At 40.5% G+C, this 24,708-nt stretch overlaps 1 protein-coding gene across 1 annotated transcript in view; it reads left to right on the forward strand.

The window, feature by feature from the left end:
- Window positions 1-13,636, forward strand: part of LOC124283095 (dynein axonemal heavy chain 1-like) — a 116,652-nt gene extending 103,016 nt beyond the window's left edge. Inside the window, 5 exon segments of the mRNA XM_046719125.1 lie at window positions 181-325; window positions 1,094-1,189; window positions 1,409-1,519; window positions 2,228-2,462; window positions 11,408-13,636. Of these exon segments, the coding sequence (XP_046575081.1) occupies window positions 181-325; window positions 1,094-1,189; window positions 1,409-1,519; window positions 2,228-2,462; window positions 11,408-11,529 (709 nt within the window). The 3' untranslated portion in view covers window positions 11,530-13,636.
- Window positions 13,637-24,708: the final 11,072 nt, after the last annotated feature.

Genomic DNA, 24,708 nt, shown 5'->3' on the forward strand with positions numbered 1-24,708 from the left:
CATCATGCTGAAGACCTGGGTTCGATTCCTCACATGGGTACACTGTGTGAATCCCATACCTGGTCTCCCCTCATATGATCTTGCTGGAATATTGCTAAAAGCGGTGTAAAACCCACTCCCTCCTATACTGTAAAACACCTTCATTTGATTAGACTGAAATCACGTGTGTGTGTGCTGCAGGTACAACCGTCTGTTGAACACCATCAACCAGTCACTGAAGGACCTACTGAAGGCTCTCAAGGGTCTAGTGGTCATGTCCCAGGAGCTGGAGAACATGGCCAACTCCCTCTACAACAACATGGTCCCCACCATGTGGGCAGGCAAGGTAAGGAGACCCATACATTAGCCCCAGACCCAATCCTGGTGACAGGTGACCTTACCAGTGAGTGAATGTTGTAGCTTTTAAAATTATCATGTCTTGGCCTGCCAAACCTGTGGTTGACGTGATGAAGAGTGATGTGTGTCATAATCAGCCAGGTCATACTTGTAACTGAGGCTAACACTCAGTTGTCAAATGTTCTCATACTTCAATATATTTAACTACAAAAAGATGTAAAGAAATTCCAGAAGTAGACTTCATAAGAACAATTTATAATTACAGCTTCAAGAAATAACATGGTCTTATTTATAAGTACATGGAATCAACATTGAGCCCCAAACAAAGGGTATTTTCAGAGCAGTGCCATCTATACTTCCCAAGTCATTCTTGACTTGCGTTTAGTTCATTGTATAATTTATTGTGAAAGGGATGTAGAAAGATTAATTGTAACAAGCAGACCCCATTCTGCAAAGAAGTCAAAGAGCTTGGACAATAATACATTGAGTTCCACTGGTCATAGCACCAATATGGCTGTCTGGAATAGGTCCAAGATCCCAACAAGCAACTATAACAAAAGTATGTGACACTACAGGCGCTTCTATCCCTGTATCTTCAGAGGCATTGATTGAACAAAAGGTTTTGTCTTGATTTCTGTTGTATATAATGTTCACATGTATCTACTGCCATTCCTAAATACTGATTATAGGAACATGTTACCAGTGTAGGTGTTACTTCCCATGTTCAGTATACTGACTCTGTACTGGACTGTTTCAGGCCTACCCCTCACTGAAGCCTCTTGCATCCTGGGTGTTGGACCTGTGTACTAGGATGGAGTTCATCCAAGACTGGATCGACAATGGCATTCCACCAGTAAGATATTCCAAAAGCTATTGCTGTAAAAAATATATTCTTACAATAAAAATTTGATATCAGTGTTAATATCTGTGCATGTGAGAGTAATTCAGGTCAGTACATTTTCGAAGAAATCTTCATTTTGCAGGACTAACCTGGTTCTACAGGTTCTCTACCTGTACAAGACTAACCTGTCTGTGATGCTCTGTGTTAAATGAGCTCTGTGTTCTGTCCTAGGTGTTCTGGATCTCTGGTTTCTTCTTCCCACAAGCCTTCCTCACAGGAACACTGCAGAACTTTGCCAGAAGGAAGGTCATCTCCATTGACACCATCAGCTTTGACTTCGAGGTAAGGAACCTTGTTAGTTTTGTGCCAGCATAGTATCCCAGCCGGATCAGCAAGATGTTGCTGCCAACTATGCATCACTCCTGCAACGCTGCCTCAAGCTAATTTACATATCATCTTGACTTTCATTTGTTTATGGACAAAAAGCTGCACTTACTGATGGAAGACTGTCAGTGTGATAGGGGCGGTGGGGTAGCCTAGTGGTTAAAGCGTTGGCTCGTGACGCTGAAGATCCGGGTTCGAATCCCCACATGGGCACAATGTGTGAAGCCCATTTCTGGTGTCCCCCGCTGTGATGTTGCTGGAATATTGGTAAAAGCGGCGTAAAACCAAACTCAGTCAGTCAGTCAGTGTGATATATAGGTTGTTTTGCATATTACAATGAGAACAGAGTGTATCTGTATGTAAAGGGACTGTCAAGCTAACTAGCAAAAGGGCTTTGATGGCTTTGTGTGTAACCAGTATAAACAAAGGATGAATATGCAAATTGAAATATCATTTAACCTGTGTTTTTTACTTTTTTAATGAAAGTTGACCATTTCACAGCATTTGTATATATAACTGTGTTAACTGCTTACAAGTGAAATAGACCAAAAGCTTATCCATCATCCAAAACCTGCATCCATTGGAGATATTCGTTTTGATTGTTGGACATCTCAAAGTATAACTTTAGTTTGCACAGCTTCAGTGGTTGTCTTTTCTTCCAATCAGATAATGCGAGAGTCATATGCAGAGCTGAAGGAGTCCCCAGTGGATGGCTGCTACATCCGAGGCTTGTACCTAGAGGGGGCAAGGTGGGACTACACCAACAACACCCTGACCGAGTCTCGGCCCAAGGAACTCTACACCGATGTCCCTGTTATCTGGCTCAAACCTTTCCCCAACAGGGTACCGAAGGAGACTGGCATCTATGAGTGCCCAGTGTACAAGACACTCACACGAGCAGGTGGGTAGGACAATGAATGATGGGGGGATGATTGGGATGATGTTGGTGACTGAGAAGGGATCTACATGAGAATGGTTGTGATGGTGGGAGGTAGCAGTTTAAAAATGGCACTGTGGTGATGATGATGGGTAGTGGTTGTGGTGATGGTGATGGTGATGATGATGATGATGATGATGATGATGATGATGATGATGATGATGATGATGATGAAAAGATTGTTACTAGATGATGTTGATAAAAATGACCAGATGACAATGATGATGATTAGTTGATGACTAGATGATGATGGTAAAGAAGACATCATGATGATGAAGATGATGATGATGATTAGATAATAGTGATAAAGACTGACTGACTGACTGAGTTTGGTTTTACGCCACTTTTAGCAATATTCCAGCAACATCACGGCGGGGGACACCAGAAATGGGCTTCACACATTGTGCCCATGTGGGGATTCAACGCTTTAACCATTAGGCTACCCCACTGCCCCTAGTGATAAAGAAGACTACATGATGAAGAAGACTACCTGCCTTTTCTCAGATTCATGTTCAAAACTAATGAAGAACATAGGACCGTTAGCTTCATATTTATTTGAAACAAATATCTCATTACATTTTATGAGGTCTGTGACAGACAAGTCCGGGTCTATTAACCTGACATTACTGCATGACATTAACGCACTTGGTCACGGGTCATTAACTGCGATCATCACAACAACACAAGACTACGCAGATCATGGCAGCACTTACACAGTTGGTGGTGATGCAGACACTGCAGCATATTGTCAATACTATCAAACATTGAGTCCTTAATCTGTGGAGTTGTACATAATCAAACCCGTGTTAACTAATCCTCAGTAAGTCATACCTCACTGGCTGACAGAGTTACGGACTAGGTACAGCTAACCACAGGCTTTGAAAACCTGCCTCCAGCAGGCAGAGTGTTGATACCTGCAATGACCTGACATAGCCCTTAATCCCATTCATTAAAGACAGCTTCTTGACACCATTATCCCTTTGAAGTGGCCTGCTTGATTATCACACACTTAAGGAGTACCACCACCCCAGGCCTCTTTGTATGAGATAAGGTCACCTGGGGTTAACAAGTATATTGGGTATACCTGATAAATGGACTGACCACCAGGTGCCTCTGCTTGGATTAGGACATCATGGGAAGCTGCGTTAGCCTTGTTGGAAACACTGGCGTTATTTGACCCACCATTAAAAGTAGTTGCAGTACTGAGACTGTCATTCTGTAAAAGTTAGGCATAAGGAAACATAGACCTGCACTACTTCACATAGCAGTTGTAGCTCTACATCGATCACAGCTGCCCTAGTTTAACATAGACTTATGAACTTCACCTTGTTAAACAGAGCCCTGGGAATGTTGTCTTTGCATCACATAGTAACATCAGTTGTAGCTTAATACTTCATCAAGCTCTACATAGTTTAACATAGACTTATGAACTTCACTTTGTTGAACAGAGCCCTGGGAATGATGTCTTTGCATCACTTAACAAAGCAGCTGTAGCTCTACATTGATCATAGATCACCTAGGTTAAAATAGACTTATGAACTTCACTTTGTTAAACAGAGCCCTGGGAATGATGTCTTTGCTATACTTCACATAGCAGTTGTAGCTCTACATCAATCACAGCTCCCCTAGTTTAACATAGACTTATGAACTTCACTTTGTTAAACAGAGCCCTGGGAATGATGTCTTTGCTATACTTCACATAGCAGTTGTAGCTCTACATCAATCACAGCTCCCCTAGTTTAACATAGACTTACGAACTTCACTTTGTTAAACAGAGCCCTGGGAATGATGTCTTTGCTATACTTCACATAGCAGTTGTAGCTCTACATCGATCATAGCTCCCCTAGTTTAACATGGACTTATAAACTTCACTTTGTTAAACAGAGCCCTGGGAATGATGTCTTTGCATCACTTAACAAAGCAGTTGTAGCTCTACATTGATCATAGATCACCTAGTTTAACATATCATGGCATATGATCATAGACTTAGCAGTATTATTGCTAAGATCAGTTCCTGAAAGCGTTGCCTATATCTGAGCCACGTCAATGTTGGAGTGTGGGAGACTGCTCTAAGATCACTTTGCGGATGGATCACCTGGAAATGTGGGCCTTTTTCTTTGCCCACACTATGACACAGACCACTGTAATTTCCAAAGTTTAACGTAAACTTATGACAGTTATAAGTATCCTGTTTAGAACAGAGCCCAAGAGATGTTATCTTTTTGCAAAGGGAGTGTCAAGTTCACTCAGTGAGACAGCGACACGGAAACATATCACCATTACCCAGCTATTACTGTTACTGCTATTGTGTAATACAGACTTAGGACAGTCGTCACACTATATCACTTCCTGCACCACAGACCTTCATAATCATCCTTGTGCATCTACACAAAGCCACTACTGCTATACATTGACCAGTGTTATATACAGACTCATGCACTGAACATGCTTTAATGTTGGACCTCTAATATAGTGTGGGGCTCAGGGATGGCTTACAGGTAAAGCATTTGCTCATCACGCCAAAGTCTTGGGTTTGATCCCCCACATGGGTACAATGTGAGATGTCCATTTCTGGTGGACCCCGCCGTGATATTGCTGGAATGAATATGCGATACCATTTAGAAAAGGGCAAATGTAACACCTGTTATATTTTGGATTACACTTTCTGAATGGGTTAGAAGGCTGACAATGTGTGTACTGGCGATTAGGTGTCTGTCTGTTAGGGTGTTGGTTCAAATCCCAGATGGGACTCAACCCAACAAAAGTACTAGAATCTGTACTTTACTGAGAAAATGTAATCACAAATATGTGTGTGATATTGCTGGAATATTGCTAAAAGTGGCATAAAACTATACCCACTCACTCACTCTCTCTAATAGAGAAATCTGAGAACAACATATCCCCTGTGATTCGGTGACTTGTCCATTCTGCTGAAAGAGGGACATCCAATCTTTTTATTGATCCACAAGGGGACATGAAAATATCAGTTTCTGAAGAATCGCTGATAATGTCACCCACCTTGAGTGAAATAATCTGTTATTTATTGGCACAGAATACATTGGAGAGAACTTGATTGAGACATGTGAGAATGCTGGATACATTTACTTCCAATCAGGATGTTGATGTTAGGAGACTAAACTCCTACATGAACATTTTAAATGTGATTAATGTCCTATTTGTGTTTCATAATTGTAAGTATTTGTGAAAGTGAAAAGAAAACTATGGACATTATCTGTGCATGGTGTTAGATTTACAATTAGGATAGTGCCTGTATCACTTAGCTTGTTTTTGAAACTGATTAATAGTTATGGTGCCATGGCGCCCATGTGGTGCTAGTAGATGGACAGTTCTGGTCCTTAGTGATGATCCTTGATCTGACAACACTGTATTCGCAGTCATCGTGCCAAGTTTACTCAAGTAGATTTGAAAGTTTGGGGCACAGGCTGACCTCCACTATTTGAAACAGCAGATTTGAAGGGTGCGTCACTGTGAATGCTATTATCTGTAGAAAAATACATCATTCTTTGTGATTGTCAGCTTTCATTTAGAAAGAAGATATGTCAGCATAATTTAGCCTCGCCCAACATACTTCTGTATTCTCACAACTGAAAGGCCACAAGCCAATAGTACTTGTGTTACTGTGTATATGTGAAGTGGCTGTGCACACTAATTGTTTCCTAATTAATGTGGCATGTTAATTATACATTTATAGGTTACGGATAATATTGGTATTGACTGATTCCATCAAAGAATCGAACATGTACAACTGCATTTCATGGAATATTGTAGAGCTATTTTACCTGTAGATTTATCCATGCTAAATTGAATTCAAAACAAAACATGTAGGTAAATTAAACACTGCATTGGAGACACAGAATGTTTTATCCAAAATAGTGTTTAAAATTACGTGCAATGTCTCATATATAGACTAAGGCTTAGTCTCTGAATATATATAATTTTGATAGTAACAAACAAGCCCATGTATATTGAAAAGGAGCCCTAGGGAGACCAGAGATTCCTGAACTTGAGGAAATCTAGACTTGCTTTATTTAGGGCTTTAACACTGCAGAGAGGGCTTGGCAGTAGGGAAAATAATGTGGTTCAGGGACTGTGAGACAGACTATCTCATATATTGTAGAGCTATTTTAGCTGTAGATATATCCCTTCTAAATTGTATATTAAGCTAAACACATAGATTTCAAATGGTAAATTTAACACCACATTGAAAACACAGAATGTTTTTATCCTAAATAGTGTTCAAATTACGTGCAGTGTCTCTCACTACTATAGAGCCAGAGGCTAAATGAGAAGGTTAGTAACTGTCTATTTATGACATCTTAGATATTTGGTTTTGGAAAACAAAGTAAATCCTTATCTTGTGTTGCTTTCACATATATTTATCCAAGTCAATAAGTTACAGCATAATGTATTTGCTGTTTACCAATCTTATCAACATCCATGTACGGGAACATCAATACACTTGTTTATCAGTACATTGTATTATTTGTGTGTAGTGAGTCAACCACTTGACAATTCATGGCCATGCATGTCCGTCTCAAGATCTACAGATAAATGATATAGATAAATTTGGTACGTTTTAGTGGATTTATTATACACATGACAATGGAGTTTGTGTGTGAGATGATTTAGGAGCATGTTATTATATTTGCCTGTGATACGAGCTGGGTCATTATGGCCTACACTGGTAATGATGTCAGCGTCGTCAGGGAGTGAGTGAGTTGAGTTTTACGCCACACTCAGCAATATTCCAGCTGTATGGCGGCGGTCTGTAAATAATCGAAGTCTGGACCAGACAATCCAGTGATCAACAGCATGAACATCAATCGGCTCAACTGGGAACCAATGACATGTGTCAACCAGGTCAGCAAGCCTGACCACCAGATCCCGTTAGTCGCCTCTTACGACAAGCATGGGTTACTGAAGATCAATATTCTAACTCTGACCTTCACGGGTTGTTGTCAGGGAGGTAATAGGTGGAATAAACCAATAGTGGACAACCCGATTCTTTCATATTTCTATAGTTCATCATGCAATGACCGATTGACTGTAGTAATATGAAAGAATTGGGTCATCCTTTAATTGTTTTGAGTAGTATGTGTAAAGCCAGATCAGTTTAGCTTATTGTCTAACAGGTGGACCTCATATTAATTTGGCAGTAGTATATAAATAATTTTAAAATATGAAAGATTTTATCATGAAATTACATCATTTGCATCTGACGACATTTTTAGTAGGTTTTAATGTGAGTTAGTGGAATTATGTAAATGGAACATATCAGGCAATCATACTCTTTCCAGACAAAGTTGATGTAATCTGGCTTTGTGTTGCAGACTATCTTATCAGTAGTGAATTAAAGGTCCTTGTCAAAAATTTGTGTTGAAAATGAAATATTTAGGACTTGTATTATTAGAAGAATTAAAATATCAACAGTACTGACCCTTCCCACCCAACCCCCACCTAACCCCCCCCCAACCCCTCCCTACCCCTACCTCTACCTACCTACCCCCACTCCCACCTCATACCCTGAATTTGTAACACTCCAGAGAACTCATAAACACATCTAGATTTATGTTCAAATAGAATTCATCTATCAACAATCAAAAGTACGGTATGTAAGGCTTTCTTGTGGAAATTTTGTAAACAACAATCTGTTTTCTGCAACTGACAATAGCATGAGACTGATAGCCTGTTAGTTCTCCCTGACCTGTGTGGGTGTGGTCCGGCCTACCTGCTCTACTTGGCCCATATATTTAGGAATGTATCTACAGCCATCTTTGATCCAATACAGTGTCAGTGGACATCGTCAATAGTGTCATTGATGGACAGTGAACTGAGTGACTGTCACTGTTGGCAGTGTTTATCCTCTGTCATGGGTGAGGGATGTTTAGTAAGATTCACTGTCTTGGGATTCGGATTAGAGAACTTGTATTTATATTGTTTAAGTATACCTATTTCTGGAATAACATTGAAACTATTGATTTTGAGCTCACGTATTTGTTGTAGGTATGTAAATGCTTGCTATGAAGTCATGTGATACATAATTCAATATTGCATACTATGGAGGATAGAAGCATTTCAGTGTAATAGGCCTGGCAGAAATAATGCAAGATGTGATTTTGTAAACATGACAATATTCGTCAAGGTGCATTTTCTCTTCCTTTGCTATTCAGTGTCATCATTGCTAAAACTCACATCGATGTGATATCTCAGGTGGTGCAGAACTTTACCTGTTGTATCTTTTCTATAGTTATGCTGACCCCAAATACCTGCAGTGCCTATGCTGACCCCAAATACCTGTAATACCTATGCTGACCCCAAATACCTGTAATACCTATGCTGACCCCAAATACCTCTAATACCTATGCTGACCCCAAATACCTGCAGTGCCTATGCTGACCCCAAATAGCTGTAATACCTATGCTGACCCCAAATACCTGTAATACCTATGCTGACCCCAAATACCTGCAGCATGCCTATGCTGACCCCAAATACCTGTAATGCCTATGCTGACCCCAAATACCTGTGCTGACCCCAAATGCCTGTAATACCCATGCTGACCCCAAATACCTGTAATACCTATGCTGACCCCAAATACCTGTAATACCTATGCTGACCCCAAATACCTGTAATACCTATGCTGACCCCAAATACCTGTAATACCCATGCTGACCCCAAATACCTGTAATACCTATGCTGACCCCAAATACCTGTAATACCCATGCTGACCCCAAATACCTGTAATACCTATGCTGACCCCAAATACCTGTAATACCTATGCTGACCCCAAATACCTGTAATACCTATGTTGTGCATCTGCTAACTGATGGTTGCTGACCCCAAATACCTGTAATGCCTTGCTGACCCCTGTGCCTGTAGTACCTATGCCAACCCCAATACCTGTAATACTGACACAAACACCTGTAATACCTATGCTGACCTGTAATGCCCAAACCCAATACCTGTAATACCTATGCTGACCTCCAAATACCTGTAATACCTATGCTGATGCCGATGCTGACCCCAAATACCTGTAATACCTATGCTGACCCAAAATACCTCTAATACCTATGCTGACCCCAAATACCTCTAATACCTATGCTGACCCACAAAATACCTGTAATACCTGATGCTAATGGTTTGTTTGTACCTCTAATACCTATGCTATGAGTAAAATGTCAATACCTGTACTACTGACACAAACACCTGTAATACCTATGCCTACACCAACCCCACCTGTGGTACCCATGCAATGTCTGATACCTGTAGTACCTATGCCAACCCTATCAGACTTAATCTCTTTGCACTCTCCCAATCTGCTTGTCACAGTCTCAAACGTTTTTTGTACAGATAACGGGTGTTACCCCAGTATAACTGAATGGTTATAATCGTCTATTTGTAACTGTAAACCATTAAAATGATATTTTCAGCTTGTATGAGTAAAATGTCAGTGCATGAACTAGCAACTTATTGTTCCCATAGTGACATCTCCTTATACCACCTGCCTTCTACCTAGGATAATTATACTGCTATCTACAGGTCAGAGAAAGTATGACTAAAGGGAGTTGCCCCGAATGAAGTCATTAATGTCTGCTCTATTTGCATGTAAGGATTTAATTGAGTGTAAGTCATTCGATTTTTTGCCTCATTGTGTATGATGTCAGTGTAGCAAATTGTATGTGTAAGATTCCGTGTATTGACGATGTGATACTACACTCCACTGCCTGCATTCAGCTGATATTTACCTACCAGTCAGTCAGCTCGGTGGGATATAAATCTTATATCAAATACGTGTTAACAGAGTTAGGACACTATAGCAGGGATTTAGCATTTATGGGGAAATGTTTAGCAGTACAAACTGTTCTGAGTGGTACTTAGGAAGTTTGATGTATGATCTACAGGAATAATGAATAGAGTTCACTGAATGAAATTGTTACATGTTTGCATGCTTTTAATGGATTATGTGGATGTTAAGTTTTGTTTTGTTTTGTAATCCATTCATGTCAGTCAGGTTGTATCCCAGTACCTCATGTATGTCAGCTGTAGGGATTAGGGGACAGCTTAGATCCCCAGTACCCCATGTATGTCAGCTGTAGGGATTAGTGGACAGCATAGATCCCCAGTATCCTATGTATGTCAGCTGTAGGGATTAGGGGACAGCTTAGAGATCCCCAGTACCCTGTATGTATGTCAGCTGTCCCCAGGGTCATTAGGGGATTAGGGGACAGCTTAGATCCCCAGTACCTCATGTATGTCAGCTGTAGGGATTAGGGGACAGCTTAGATCCCCAGTATCCTATGTATGTCAGCTGTTGGGATTAGGGGACAGCTTAGATCCCCAGTACCCCATGTATGTCAGCTGTTGGGATTAGGGGACAGCTTAGATCCCCAGTACCCTATGTATGTCAGCTGTTGGGATTAGGGGACAGCTTAGATCCCCAGTATCCTATGCATGTCAGTACCCCATGTATGTCAGCTGTTGGGGATTAGGGGACAGCTTAGATCCCCATCCCCAGTGATGATGGATGAGGGACAGTACCCCCAGTATCCTATGCATGTCAGCTGCTGGGATGAGGGACAGCTGTATGTCAGCTGTTGGGATTAGGGGACAGCTTAGATCCCCAGTATCCTATGTATGTCAGCTGTTGGGGATGAGGGGACAGCTTAGATCCCCAGTATCCTATGTATGTCAGCTGTTGGGGATTAGGGGACAGCTTAGATACCCTATGTATGTCAGCTGTTGGGGATGAGGGGACAGCTTAGATACCCAGCACCTCATGTATGTCAGCTGTTGGGGATTAGGGGACAGCTTAGATCCCCAGTACCAATGGGAACAGTTAGGGGACTGGTCTACTCACTCATTTTTTCATCCAAAATGTTTTTATGTTTCAGGCACACTGTCCACTACCGGTCACTCCACCAACTTTGTGTTCACCGTGGAGCTGCCAAGTGACAAGAACGCCAGACACTGGATAAAGCAGGGCGTGGCCTTGCTGTGTGCCCTCAACTACTGAACCACTTGATGTACCTCCGTGCAGTCTCTCATTGGACCACTGCTCTCGTTACAGTTTTCAACTGTCTATTTATGCATTTTAATAGTGATGTAAAAATGTGCTTTACTCCATCTGTGATATGATATTTTGTGTACATGAAATAAATTATTATTATTATTCATTGAAATGTGAAATATATTAGAAGTATGTTTATTTATGGTAAGCTGCTGTTAAGTGCTAAAATTAATTGTATTTTACAAGAACTTGTGATAGTTTTCACAATATTGCTGGTCAGTATGAATCATTGCTATGCACAAACACACACTTGAACAACAGTTTCAACAACAGTTTCAACAACATTATATATGGCCACACCTAGAGGGATGCTGCCCACAGTCACATGAGGTCATGGTTCAGCTAGCAGAAGCTATTTTGTAAGCTCAGGTTGAGTGACTCTGTGTCAGGCTAATGCACAAACACAAATTGAAAAAAAATACCACTCACGCTCTCCAGATTTTATTTTGTATTTTAGTAATTATTTCCCATTTAGGTTAAATATGCTGGGAAGAAAAAAATTAAATTAAATTTTTATGGTTTATGTATGAATAACATTACATGGTCTGCTTATTTGAAATGTAGTGTGTGTGTGTGAAATGTCTGTGGTTTTGAAAATGTCCCGGTTGTGTTGGCTGTTAGAGCTGTGGTTTAAAGTGTAATAGGGAGTATGTGAAAGCAGGTGCTTGTGAAGACACCTTGCCAGCTGATGAAGAATGGAGGAACTTAAGGTCATCTAAACTCAAGCAGCATCTGTAACATTGTCACAAGAAAGCTGTTACCTTTAACTGTCTTGGTGTTGCTAGAGAATTCCATGGTTGAGAAAACATGAATGAGTCTCTCCCTGAGTTCCTGCTTGTGTCGTGCATGAATGGTCAGTACTGCACAAGGGTCATTTTCATGCCACAGTTGTGGATAATACATGGCAGAAGAGATTTAGGGACAATCTGTTGACCTCTCTGGGTAATATCTATAGGGCTTTTTGGCTGCTGGGACAAGCTGACCTCAATTACAAACAGCTGTGCTGTAGTGGTCAATGGTGGTCACTCCAACCACCCATCGGCCTTTAGTCCATTTTGGCCAGTATTGACTTATCTGGATCGAGGCTTCAGCTGGTATGAACCCAGGTGCACCCCAGCTAGAGTGGTGTTGACAAAACCATTGATAGTAACATATTGCTCTGAAATTTATATTTGTTTCTGAGGCTTAAAGTCATTAAACAGCCTGTTATGTATTTGTGACTCTGAAAGTATTATTTACACAAATTTTACTGTTTTCCAATACATTTTAAGATTTTAGCATTAAATGCACATGATTTTTAAAGAGATACTGTTGTACCTTCCAACTTGTTTATGTATTTTAGATTTTCAGCATTACAAAATTGCAGCATGATTTTTGTGATCATTTTGTCAGAGTTTTTCTTAACTGCTGATACAGTGATTATTGATATTGTCCCAAACCTGAAATTTTGGAATTGGTGGTGTGGAGTGATAAGTGGTTCTTGCTTATATTCACACATATAGATTTGGTTGTGTATGTCATCAGCTGTTGTTGTTTGTCTATATCAGATGATTGACAGCAGTGACATGTGTTACTTATCAATATCCCCATGGCCAGCCAGTATTAGGGTATTGATCTCCTCACAACTACTCAGCTTAATCAAAGAAAAACAAATACACTTTGATCAATCAATTTGATTTGACATCAGTTGTGTTTTTTTGGTTTTGTGTTAAAAAAGTTGTTCCTATTTGATTATTAAAAAAGGTTCTTGTATCTTGCAGTATTGATCTAGCTGAATATTCTGTCTATGCACAAATGTTTGTAATCACAATTCATGCTGAAAATTGTGACAATATTTTGTTGGTTCTGTGATGTTTGTAAATGGCAATGATGTAGGTGGCCATTTGTGATGACTAAACACATGCCGAGTCTGACAGTATTATCATTCCGTCCAAGTGGAACATTTGTATATTTCACAGGGAAATATTCCTGGAAAGTTTTATGTTTACAGAACCAGTCCACATGTAGGGTACAAACTGTATTCTTGTTGACCCAATAAAGGAAGAGATCACCACATAGTTATTTATTCTCTGGTTTTGGTGGAAAGAATTTTAGAATTTATACTTTACAGTTTCCATAGTGATATGTGTGTCCGGTGGTTTGTGGGGCAGAGTAGATCCCTACAGTACTGATCAATGTGACATAGGTTCAACAGGAAGGGAGATGTCTTGGACATGTATTGCCAAGGCTTTTCTCCGTCATCAAGTTTAGACTCTGTGATGTTACTGAAATACTTTGTGTTTGAGCCAAAACAGTTGTCTAACAAAAATACCAATTCTTCTTACTTTTACTAATGGCCTCTGTATGCCTCATGTCTGAAATATGTTTTAGAGTGAAAACCTTCAAAGAAATGTAAAAAAAAAAAAAAATATCCTGAAAAAATATTCTCATATTTTAGCATATGAGGAAACAGCCAACACCAAAGAAAAGATATGGGTTTTATTCGCTGGAATTATCTTGTTTTTCCAAACTGTCTGAAGGGAACAGTCCTTTTCTAACCCGAGACTAATTTTCAGTTTATACTTTCAGATCTCAAGAGTCGATTTCTTCATAGTATTTATTTTGCATAATCAACACCACATGATTCTCGGGTCTTTACATATAGTTTCCGAAAGGATAAAAGGATCGCATGGGTTATATTGTTTCACTGAGGCACTTTCCTATCCTATCCATGGATCCAAAGTAATACTGATCTGAAAGGATAAAAGGTAGCATAGGTTTTACTGTTTCACAGACCCACTTTCCTGTCCATTGATCCATGGATCCAAAGTAATACTGATCTGAAAGGATAAAAGGTAGCATAGGTTTTACTGTTTCACAGACCCACTTTCCTGTCCATTGATCCATGGATCCAAAGTAATACTGATCTGAAAGGATAAAAGGTAGCATAGGTTTTACTGTTTCACAGACCCACTTTCCTGTCCATTGATCCATGGATCCAAAGTAATACTGATCTGAAAGGATAAAAGGTAGCATAGGTTTTACTGTTTCACAGACCCACTTTCCTGTCCATTGATCCATGGATCCAAAGTAAAACTGATCTGAAAGGATAAAAGGTAGCATAGGTTTTACTGTTTCACGGAGGCACTTTCCTAACCATGGATCCATGGACCAAAGTAAAACTGATCTGAATGGATGAAAGGAAGTATAGGTTTTACTGTTTCACAGGGGCACTTTACTACCCATGGATCCAAAGTAAAACCGGTACAGTTCGTCTGTTTACAAACAACATCGTGCAGCTGTAATACTGCTGAAACAAATAACATATTTCTTATGGATGGGGGAAGGCTTTGTCGCTTCTGGTTATGTGTAGTAGGCTAGACAACATGAACTTCAGTTACGTTTCAGTCTGAAACTTACACCTATAACATAAGGTTGTAATGGACATCATAATGTATTGTATTTCATCCGAGACCCTTTCAAGATTTTACATAATTGAGTCAATACCACAACCAACCTAAAGACGACAACCTAAATGATCTTTTGTTCTTTTGGCACTTTCCTAACCATGGACCAAAGTAAAACTGATCTGAAAGGATAAAAGGAAGTGTAGGTTTTACTGTTTGACAGACCCACTTTCCTGTCCATTGCTCCATGGATCCATGGACCAAAGTAAAACTGATCTGAAAGGATAAAAGGTAGCATAGGTTTTACTGTTTGACAGACCCACTTTCCTGTCCATTGCTCCATGGATCCATGGACCAAAGTAAAACTGATCTGAAAGGATAAAAGGTAGCATAGGTTTTACTGTTTCACAGAGGTACTTTACTATCCATGGATCCAAAGTAAAACTGGCACAGTTCGTTTGTTTACAAACAACATCGTACAGCTGTAATACTGCTGAAACAAATAACATAGATTTCTGGGGAAAGGCTTTGTCGCTTCTGGTTATGTGTAGTAGGCTAGACAACATGCAATTCAGGTACCTTTCAGTCTGAAATTTACACCTATAAAATGACTGCCTCGGTTGTAATGGACGTCATAACCTATTGTACTTCATCCGGAGTCCCTTTCAAGGTTTTACATAATCAATTGAGTCAATACCACAACCAACTTAAATTATATTTTGTTCATTTCTATTACGGAATATTCCATATGGTCACAACTGCGTCATAGCAGAATAATACACTATATGCGTAGTACATTGGAGTTAAGTACAGTTGTATAGTACACCGATGTACTGAACGTTTGTCATTCATAGAGGATGTTCAATATTTTGAATTCATACACTCATGATGTTAAAGTATAAAATGACAATAGAAGCAGTAAACGAATTGTTGAGCTGTGGATACCATGGTTGTCCCTATCGGTATTACGTATGTATGACAGTATCGATCTCTAATGACGACCAACAGCTGACGAAATGTCTCTTGTGAATTTCGCCAGTGGAGAATTCAACGACCCCGGAAGAATGTAATAAATAATGTCGGGTTTACAAGATATTGTCATTATTCATTGCTATAAATTCCTACAGAGACCAGCTCATGTCACAGCTTTCGGGGGTCAGTCGAATCTACGCAAGTGTCCTCAACGGAAATAGAAGCGAGGAGGATTGATGCGGGCATAATTTAAACGCCAATATTCCCCAAAGTACTAAGTCGGTAACACGTGCGCCATTCATTGTTGACAATAAGTAGCGGCAATTTCTCAGCCACCCTCCTCCACCAACCCAGAGCATCAGCTTGTTTAGGTTGTCTTAATAGCACCGACACGTGTGATCGATAGTTTAATATTCAATGCAGATTTTCAGCCCTCAGTTCCACCTCATGGGGCTGGTGTGGCATTTTTAATTCAGAAAATAATAGGTTTGGCTTGAATGCTGTCAAAATTGCAGGGCTATCAATCTGTTGTTATAATAATAGCCGTCTATTAAATGGTCGTCACTCGCTTGTGCCAAATTGTTCTACTATCCAAGGGATAAGGTTTGATATGAATTATTGAAGGCCGTTTGTTTCAAAATAGCATGCGAATACTCTAAACGCTTGCTCAAACAATTGGCTTGGCGTCCGGCATTAATGTCAAGTTCAGGTTATTAACCGTAAACGGGTATTGGTGACTTTGACAAAATACATCATGGGTTGTTGTTTTTTGCCTTTGATCGAATTCGTAGCTATGCTCCTCTCTGTTTTATTATCAAACATATATTGGTACCAATAAATGGTTAAGCAGATTAGTACATCACCAATAAATGACGGAATATAACCAGACGTGTTTCTGAAGAAGATTGTCTACTACGATACAATCTAAAACATAACAATCCTCATAACGAAAAAATGATATTTTAAAAAATACCATTTTTAACAAAATATTTCGACGTAAAATACGAATATTTGAGAGGAAAACAGCTGCTGGTGAGTCAGCACTTCGTGATAGCAACTTATACGTCAATGTTCTATTATGACATTGGTTATTTTAATGAATACCGGCCTATCTGATATATTCGTTATGTATCATTATAATATGTAAATATCTGCAACTGCAAACTGCATGGAAATAAAATGTCGGATATTTGAGCAAAGCAGCACAGGACAATGAATGTTAGTAAAAGCAGAGCCGTAGAGTGCCGATGAGTGTCAGATACTAAAAGCAGAGAACAAAATATATTGTTTACTAAAAGCAGGGAAGTATCAATACAGATTGCACAGTGAAAGTGAAGGCAGTAAATATGTCGGATATTGAAATAGAACAGCACACTACAATGAAGTAAAAAGTAAGTAAGAGCAGAGCAGGACAGTACCACGAATGTCAGTAAAATCAGAGCAGTACCATGAATATCTGTAAAAGCTGAGACGTGAAGTACCTATGAATGTCAGTAAAAGCTGAGAAGTGAAGTACCAATGAATGTCAGTAAAAGCTGAGACGTGAAGTACCAATGAATGTCAGTAAAAGCTGAGTAGAACGGTATCATGAATGTCAGTAAAAGCTGAGACGTGAAGTACCTATGAATGTCAGTAAAAGCAGAGTAGAACAGAATCATGAATATCAGTAAAAGCTGAGACGTTAAGTACCAATGAATATCTGTAAAAGCTGAGACGTGAAGTACCAATGAATGTCAGTAAAAGCAGAGCAGAACAGTATCATGAATATCAGTAAAAGCTTAGACGTGAAGTACCAATGAATGTCAGTAAAAGCAGAGCCGAACGGTATCATGAATATCTGTAAAAGCTGAGACGTGAAGTACCAATGAATGTCAGTAAAAGCAGAGCAGAACAGTACCATGAATATCTGTAAAAGCTGAGACGTTAAGTACCAATGAATCTCAGTAAAAGCAGAGCAGAACAGTACCATGAATATCTGTAAAAGCTGAGACGTGAAGTACCAATGAATGTCAGTAAAAGCAGAGCAGAACAGTACCATGAATATCTGTAAAAGCTGAGACGTGAAGTACCAATGAATGTCAGTGAAAGCTGAGATGTGAAGTACCAATGAATGTCAGTAAAAGCAGAGCCGAACGGTACCATGAATATCTGTAAAAGCTGAGACGTGAAGTACCTATGAATATCTGTAAAAGCTGAGACGTGAAGTACCAATGAATGTCAGTGAAAGCTGAGATGTGAAGTACCAATGAATGTCAGTAAAAGCAGAGCAGAACGGTATCATGAATATCTGTAAAAGCTGAGACGTGAAGTACCAATGAATGTCAGTAAAAGCAGAGCCGAACGGTATCATGAATATCTGTAAAAGCTGAGACGTTAAGTACCAATGAATATCAGTACAGCAGAGCAGAACGGTATCATGAATATCTGTAAAAGCTGAGACGTGAAGTACCAATGAATGTCAGTAAAAGCTGAGCAGAACAGTACCGTGAATATCAGTAAAAGCTGAGACGTGAAGTACCAATGAATGTCAGTAAAAGCAGAGCAGAACGGTATCATGAATATCTGTAAAAGCTGAGACGTGAAGTACCAATGAATCTCAGTAAAAGCAGAGCAGAACAGTACCATGAATATCTGTAAAAGCTGAGACGTGAAGTACCAATGAATATCTGTAAAAGCTGAGACGTGAAGTACCTATGAATATCTGTAAAAGCTGAGACGTGAAGTACCAATGAATGTCAGTGAAAGCTGAGATGTGAAGTACCAATGAATGTCAGTAAAAGCAGAGCCGAACGGTATCATGAATATCTGTAAAAGCTGAGACGTGAAGTACCAATGAATGTCAGTAAAAGCAGAGCAGAAGAGTACCATGAATGTCAGTGAAAGCTGAGATGTGAAGTACCAATGAATGTCAGTAAAAGCAGAGCAGAACAGTACCATGAATATCTGTAAAAGCTGAGACGTGAAGTACCAATGAATGTCAGTAAAAGCAGAGCAGAACAGCACCATGAATATCTGTAAAAGCTGAGACGTGAAGTACCTATGAATATCTGTAAAAGCTGAGACGTGAAGTACCAATGAATGTCAGTGAAAGCTGAGATGTGAAGTACCAATGAATGTCAGTAAAAGCAGAGCCGAACGGTATCATGAATATCTGTAAAAGCTTAGACGTGAAGTACCAATGAATGTCAGTAAAAGCAGAGCAGAACAGTACCATGAATGTCAGTGAAAGCTGAGATGTGAAGTACCAATGAATGTCAGTAAAAGCAGAGCAGAACAGTACCATGAATATCTGTAAAAGCTGAGACGTGAAGTACCAATGAATGTCAGTAAAAGCTGAGCAGAACAGTACCATGAATATCAGTAAAAGCTGAGACGTGAAGTACCAATGAATGTCAGTAAAAGCTGAGCAGAACAGTACCGTGAATATCAGTAAAAGCTGAGACGTGAAGTACCAATGAATGTCAGTTAAAGCTGAGATGTGAAGTACCAATGAATGTCAGTAAAAGCAGATCAGAACGGTATCATGAATATCTGTAAAAGCTGAGACGTGAAGTACCAATGAATGTCAGTAGAAGTGGAGAAATATAGAACCAATGTATAAGCATGAAAGAACATGGCTTCTGTACCGAAATATTTCCAACACTCGGATGACAACAGGTGTAACCTACACAAGCGCCGGTGTCCAATCGTGTCATCTGCATGTTCAGCGCTCGTTTACGTAAGGAGGCAGCCTCAAGGTCGAAGAAACTTGGTCTGACACTGACTGCAAGTAATCCTCTCCCCGAGCCGGGCGTGCTGTGGCTGCATTAAGATGGCATACTCTGGACTGTCACGGACCCGTCCATAAATACAACGTAATTCAGATGAGTGGTGCATGGACCTGTGAGTGCATGACATAAGGGAAGACGTTGTATGCTGTCTCTGACGTCAAGGCTATATCGATATCAGGGAACGAGACTTAATTCTTGGAATGAAACTGTGTCATTAGGTAGTGCCGCAGAGACGGGCACGTAGAATACTGAAGAAATACTTTTCACTTGGTCTTTGAGCAATGGTTCTAAAATTCGCCTGAAACAAAACACCCGTCCCCTACCTAACATAAGTCGATCCTTTTTATTCGTGTAGAGAGTACTTACATCGACCTCGTCCGTTTCGGGTAAGTCTAAATATAAATCTTCAGTAAGCTATGTTTGTCACGACAGGCGACTAAACGGATCGAGTGGTCAGGCTTACTTGATCCAAATTACGTAGATCGATACTCGTGATGCCAATCACTGGATTGTCTGGCCCCGCCGATCATTCACATACAGCTGACATATAGCTGGAATGGTGCTGAGTTGGGCGTCAAAACGTAAAGCAAATTGAAAGTGAAACAGTCAAAAGGTATATTTAGCAATAATTCAGCTTCTGGTGAGATTTGACAAGGCCAATAGTTACTAAAAGCAAGAGCAGACGACACATGTCTGGCCCCGCCGATCATTCACATACAACTGACATATAGCTGGAATGGTGCTGAGTTGGGCGTCAAAACGTATAGCAAATTGAAAGTGAAACAGTCAAAAGGTATATTTATCAATAATTCAGCTTCTGGTGAGGTTTGACAAGGCCAATAGTTACTAAAAGCAAGAGCAGACGACACATGCAAATCGGCCCACACATCTGTTTGACCAAGGGATCCATTTGATCAATTCCTACGAGAAATGTGACGACGACCCAAATAATTCCCAGAATAACTCTGCAGATGCGAAGGGGCGGTGGGGTAGCTCAGTGGTTAACGCGTCCACTCGTCACGCCGAAGACCCGGGTTCGATTCCTCACATGGTACAATGTGTGAAGCCCATTTCTGCTGACCCCGCCGTGTTAATGCTAAAAAATAATACTCATTCACTCTAGTGTAGGGTCAATGGTCGGCACCAGCCCGGACAAATGATGATAAAAGATCGTACCTGTTGTGATGCTGCCTGGCGTAGAGTCAGTGTTACAGTATCTGGATGGGGTATCCATGTTGTACTGCGTGTGTCCTTTTTTTATATTTTTATATATATATATTTTATTGGTTCCCATGATTACAATGTCATATGTAGAACAGTGGTGTACAGACAGATGGATGATGTACAGGTATTATGTCAATATCATGTTAATACACATATATAAGTCAATAAAAGAGAAATATGACCTCAGGTAAATTGGATACATTTTAATATCATCAAAGTACTGGGAAGAGAAGACCCCATTTATGATTGAAATATTCTGTTTTATTATTTCTTTTGCATATATTGTTTTCCACAAAGAACATTTCTTTCAGAGTTTTTATAAATAGAGCTATGTTTGGATGCGTATTTTTAATACTGCATACGTAAATGTGTCTTGTTGCTGCAATGATGATGTGATTTAGTAATATATTATGATGTAGAGTACCAAACCAAACCATATGTTTTGATAATAGCAGTGGATGAGGGTATATATTGTTAAGCCAAATTTGTAGGTTTTTCCAAAAAAGTTTGTGTCTCCAGACATTCCCAGTACACATGACAAACACTCTCATTTAGATCATTGCAGAAACAACATAGACTGCTATCAACCTTTTTCATTTTAAGCAATTCTCTTTTTGTATAAATAACACCTTGTAGAAATCTATATTGAAAATCTAAAAGTTTTGTGTCTTGCAATCCTTTTCTGTATGCGTGTGTCATTTTAGTTGGCTACCCCCCAGGCAGGTATGTCGTTCCTTAAGGATTTGAAATAAATTAAGATAACTAGTGTCAGGAGTACACTATCCTGTATCACCCAGCAATGTTCCAGCTGTATGGCGGCGATTGGTGAATAAATGAGTCTGGACCAGACAATCCAGTGATCAACAGCATGATCTACGCTATTGGGATACGATGATATGTGTCAATCAAGTCAGCGAATCTGACCATCCGACCCCGTTAGTCGCCTCTTGCGACAAGCATGGGTTGCTGATTGGGTTGTATATGTCTATACCGCGATGAGATTAACTGATCTTGAAATATTATTGGTTTTATTAACTTCAGCATCTATGACAAACCAACCTTGGTTACAGAACAAAGGGAAGATGCCCCATCGGAACTATTGGGCAAACCGATGTTGCACAAACCTCGTTCTAGTTGTTCAAACAGGATTCAATCTACGTCATGTATTAATTCAAAGAATATTCCAAGTGTTATAAATGTAAAATGGCTTGTGAAAAAACTGTTTTTCCTTAGTTTTTTTTAATTATTTCCGAGCGACAGACCACAAAACCGGCGAGTGTTACGAAGGATAGAGTTTAGTCTGTATATTATGTGTAACAGGACGACGGTGACTCACGTGCATAGACGATGCTTTTCCTGCAGTGCCGACGTGAAACATCTCGGCATATGTGTCGAAATGACACTTTTAACAACGCGAATCTATCATAATGCAGATTTCTGAGATTGTGAGATTGCACAGTTTCATGATGGCTATCGTGTAAAGAAGGGTATTTACTGTTATCCACTGTCCTGGGGGCGGTGCGGTAGCCCAGCGGTTAAAGTGTTCGCTCGTCACGCCGAATATCCGGTTCGATTCCCCACACGGGTACAACGCGTGAAGCCCATTTCTGGTGTCCCAGGTGATATTGCTGAAATATTGCTTAAAGCGGCGTAAAAACATACTCACTCACTCCACGGTCTGATGCCGTGCAGTCAAGATCGAGTGCCACATGTGAGTTGTGCCGTTGTCTCCGAGGAACGGGAGTTAATATTCACCACCTGACAGATAAACCCTATAAAAGACAGACGCAGACAAAGTGTTGTCAGAGTCTCTGAAAACATAAATTTTGATAGAAACAAATAACTTCATTTAAACTGACATGGTCCCTCAGTGAGCTCGGACTTGGGGCAATCGGAACTTGCATTGATGTAAGAGTGATGGGCGGAAGGGACTGTGGATGAAGGATTTTAATCAACTTTGTAGAGCTTAATTCTTCAGTGTTAAAGTTAAGGAGTTGAACATACCGGTGTATGTCTTGCTAAACAAATACATCCTGAGCCCCAGTAGGGCTAATTAACTCCATTGTTCACATGAATGGCTATTCTTGGAAGATACGGTCTTCCAGGGTTTGATATATGTAGCGATGATTGTAACCCAGTATGCCTCTAGGACGAGCTGGCCACGTTACAGTTGATCATCACCCCTATATTCATCATCTTCTTGATGTAAGAGCGTTCTATGACACTGACAGGCGATGTTGTGGGCAGTTGTTCACACCCACGTGGGTGCCGGTGTACCAAACAACACTAATATTTCAACTGTCGTAAACCTCGGTAGGGAGATACGACCAACTTAGCGCTGACTGCTTTATATAACGGCATCCTGGCTCTCGCTGGAATCAAAATCATAATTAATGTGGACGTTGGAATGACGTTTTTGTTAAATCTAAATTTAAATTGCTATTAAATCTAATTTGAGAATTATTGAATCATTTTACAGTTATGAATTGAAACAATAGCAATAACTTGTCGTAGCATGGCCTGGTGTCACTGACTCCATAGTTAGTGGATGTCACCTGTCTGTGGCATGGCCTGGTGTCACTGACTCCATAGTCAGTGGATGTCACCTGTCTGTGGCATGGCCTGGTGTCACTGACTCCATAGTCAGTCGATGTCACCTGTCTGTGGCATGGCCTGGTGTCACTGACTCCATAGTCAGTCGATGTCACCTGTCTGTGGCATGGCCTGGTGTCACTGACTCCATAGTCAGTCGATGTCACCTGTCTGTGGCCTGGTGTCACTGACTCCATAGTCAGTCGATGTCACCTGTCTGTGGCCTGGCCTGGTGTCACTGACTCCATAGTTAGTGGATGTCACCTGTCTGTGGCCTGGCCTGGTGTCACTGACTCCATAGTCAGTCGATGTCACCTGTCTGTGGCCTGGCCTGGTGTCACTGACTCCATAGTTAGTGGATGTCACCTGTCTGTGGCCTGGCCTGGTGTCACTGACTCCATAGTTAGTGGATGTCACCTGTCTGTGGCCTGGTGTCACTGACTCCATAGTTGATGGATGTCACCTGTCTGTGGCATGGCCTGGTGTCACTGACTCCATAGTTAGTGGATGTCACCTGTCTGTGGCCTGGTGACACTGACTCCATAGTTGATGGATGTCACCTGTCTGTGGCATGGCCTGGTGTCACTGACTCCATAGTTAGTGGATGTCACCTGTCTGTGGCATGGCCTGGTGTCACTGACTCCATAGTTAGTGGATGTCACCTGTCTGTGGCATGGCCTGGTGTCACTGAATCCATTCAGTGATGTCACCTGTCTGTGGCCTGGCCTGGTGTCACTGACTCCATAGTTAGTGGATGTCACCTGTCTGTGGCATGGCCTGGTGTCACTGACTCCATAGTTGATGGATGTCACCTGTCAGTGGCATGGCCTGGTGTCACGAATACACTCCCAGTGGATGTCACCTGTCAGTGGCATGGCCTGGTGTCACTGTCTCCATAGTTGATGGATGTCATCTGTCAGTGGCATGGCCTGGTGTCACTAATACACTCCCGATGTCACCTGTCTAAGATATCAATCAAAGTGGTGTCACTGACTACACAGTGCGTGGATATTAATCACAAAATATCAATACCACACCACCACCTACATTGGCACTTAGAGGCATTTTGGGTATCATCTATATGTGATCTAGTCTCTGTTATGAACATGTTTTTAGAAAAGTAATGAAAAGGAGCCCAGAGACTGTTTTAATTTTCACAAACTGCAGTGATCTAGACTTGC

Source organism: Haliotis rubra, unplaced genomic scaffold (assembly GCF_003918875.1).
Source record: "Haliotis rubra isolate DU_JTF1 unplaced genomic scaffold, ASM391887v1 Scf109, whole genome shotgun sequence".
In the NCBI taxonomy this organism is placed as follows: Eukaryota; Metazoa; Mollusca; class Gastropoda; order Lepetellida; family Haliotidae; genus Haliotis; species Haliotis rubra.